The sequence below is a fragment of the Trichechus manatus genome, unplaced genomic scaffold (genome assembly GCF_000243295.1).
Source record: "Trichechus manatus latirostris isolate Lorelei unplaced genomic scaffold, TriManLat1.0 scaffold00029, whole genome shotgun sequence".
Lineage (NCBI taxonomy): Eukaryota > Metazoa > Chordata > Mammalia > Sirenia > Trichechidae > Trichechus > Trichechus manatus.
In genome coordinates, this window is record NW_004443965.1 from 10,949,619 (window position 1) to 10,951,372 (window position 1,754).

Consider the following 1,754-nt stretch of genomic DNA (forward strand, 5'->3'; position numbering starts at 1 on the left):
CTTTGTGGAGGGGAGAATAACACATAGCAACTATTAAGTATCAGGCACTTTCAGCCACACTGTACTGCCTGTCAATGGCTGGCATAATCTACTGTACTTCAATCAAAGTAATGCCAGCATATTTAAGAAGTCATACTTCAAAATAAGCACCAAATAATTTAGGTTAAATTTAAAGCAACAGGAAATTAATGATAACCCAATTAGTGTAAGCATCTAGTTCCAAGTAAGTTAGACTCAATTACCACCCAAATTCATTATCATGTTTGCGTCTATCTTTGAACTTTTGTAACATATTATATAAAAAGTAGACTATTTACAAAGGGTCTATTCTAGAAGAGGGCCCTATTGGCCAAATTCACAGATCTACTACGCCAACATAAAAATCATCTTCCCTATTCAATAGAAAAGTTTACTTACCTTCAACAGGATAATATCGATATCTGAGTACTTCATGCCATTCACTAACACAGGAATCAACCTATAAAAAAATGAATTAAAAAAACAAAAATCTAAAGATCTCAACAGAATAATGAAGAGGCCCCAACACAATAACTTATATTAATAACCTTACCAAAAAAAACCCAAAACCAAACCTGCTGCCATTTAGTCGATTCTGACTCACAGCAACCCTATACGACAGAGCAGAACTGCCCGATAGGGTTTCCAAAGAGCGGCTGGTGGATCTGAACTGTCAACCTGATGGTCAGCAGCCAAGCTCTTAACCATTATGCCAATACTGTACACACTAATAATACCAATGAGGCAACCACTGGTAATATTGCCTTAGATCCTATCCAGTGATAATGCTTTTTCTTCTCAAATGATTACTCCTGATATATTTCTTGGGCGTTTTACACACTCATTCATGGAACCCATTCGATGGAATCTCAGCAGAGACAAGGTAGCTTGCCAACGATGCTATCAAATAAAAAGAAAAAGAAAAAACAGCAATTTCTCCCCTAGGAATTTATCCCAAATATACTAACAAACGCTCCCATCTTTGAAAACTGATGTTTCCTTGATATAACTGGAAAATCAGAAACAATGTAAATGTTCATCATTTAAGGCATGGATAAAAATAAGTAACAGTTACGTGAAAAAACTCAGATGTAAAATACATATAACACATTTCTATTCAGATTAAAATAAATGAGGTTATCCATATAATTACTTGTACACAAAAACTATTTAGGAAGAATACATAAGAAACTGGTTATCTATGGAAAGAAGAGTAATAAGGCTTAAGAGAGACAAAAGTCATCTTTTGCTTTATTTCTAAGTGGTGTAATATTTTTACAATGAGTCTATATTCAGTATTTGTATTTCTTTTATAATAATAAAAAAGATGACAGTGTTTAAAATAACAAAAACACAGAAAGCTAGAGGAATTTATCCAAAAGAAATAACTCAAAAGAGGAAAAAGCTCTCTATAAACAAAGTTATTAATAGCCTCTGATAAAGATTTAAGACATTTGAAATTTTAAGTTCTTAAGAAACTAATAACTACCTAAATTTCTGAGAAGAAAGTTAAATCAGGACAATACACTCACTCTGGAGCATTATGCAGTCATTCAAACAACCATGTTCACTGTAGACATGGAATTCCAGGTATACATGCAGTATTTACAATGTCAGTTTAAAAAAAAATACGTATCAAACCACTTAAGTAGAGGTCAAAATATTAACTTAATTCCTCCTGCAGCTATGACAGCTTTAAGCTTCACAGCTTTCTTAAGCTTTGATGGTTTTCTCAC

General features: G+C 33.1%; 1 protein-coding gene across 1 annotated transcript in view; it reads right to left on the reverse strand.

Moving 5' to 3' along the window:
- TNPO1 (transportin 1) overlaps positions 1-1,754 on the reverse strand; it is a 100,982-nt gene that overhangs the window by 24,847 nt on the left and 74,381 nt on the right. Inside the window, exon 10 of the mRNA XM_023729452.1 lies at positions 418-478. Coding sequence (XP_023585220.1) covers positions 418-478 — 61 coding nt within the window. The remainder of the gene's footprint in view (positions 1-417; positions 479-1,754) is intronic.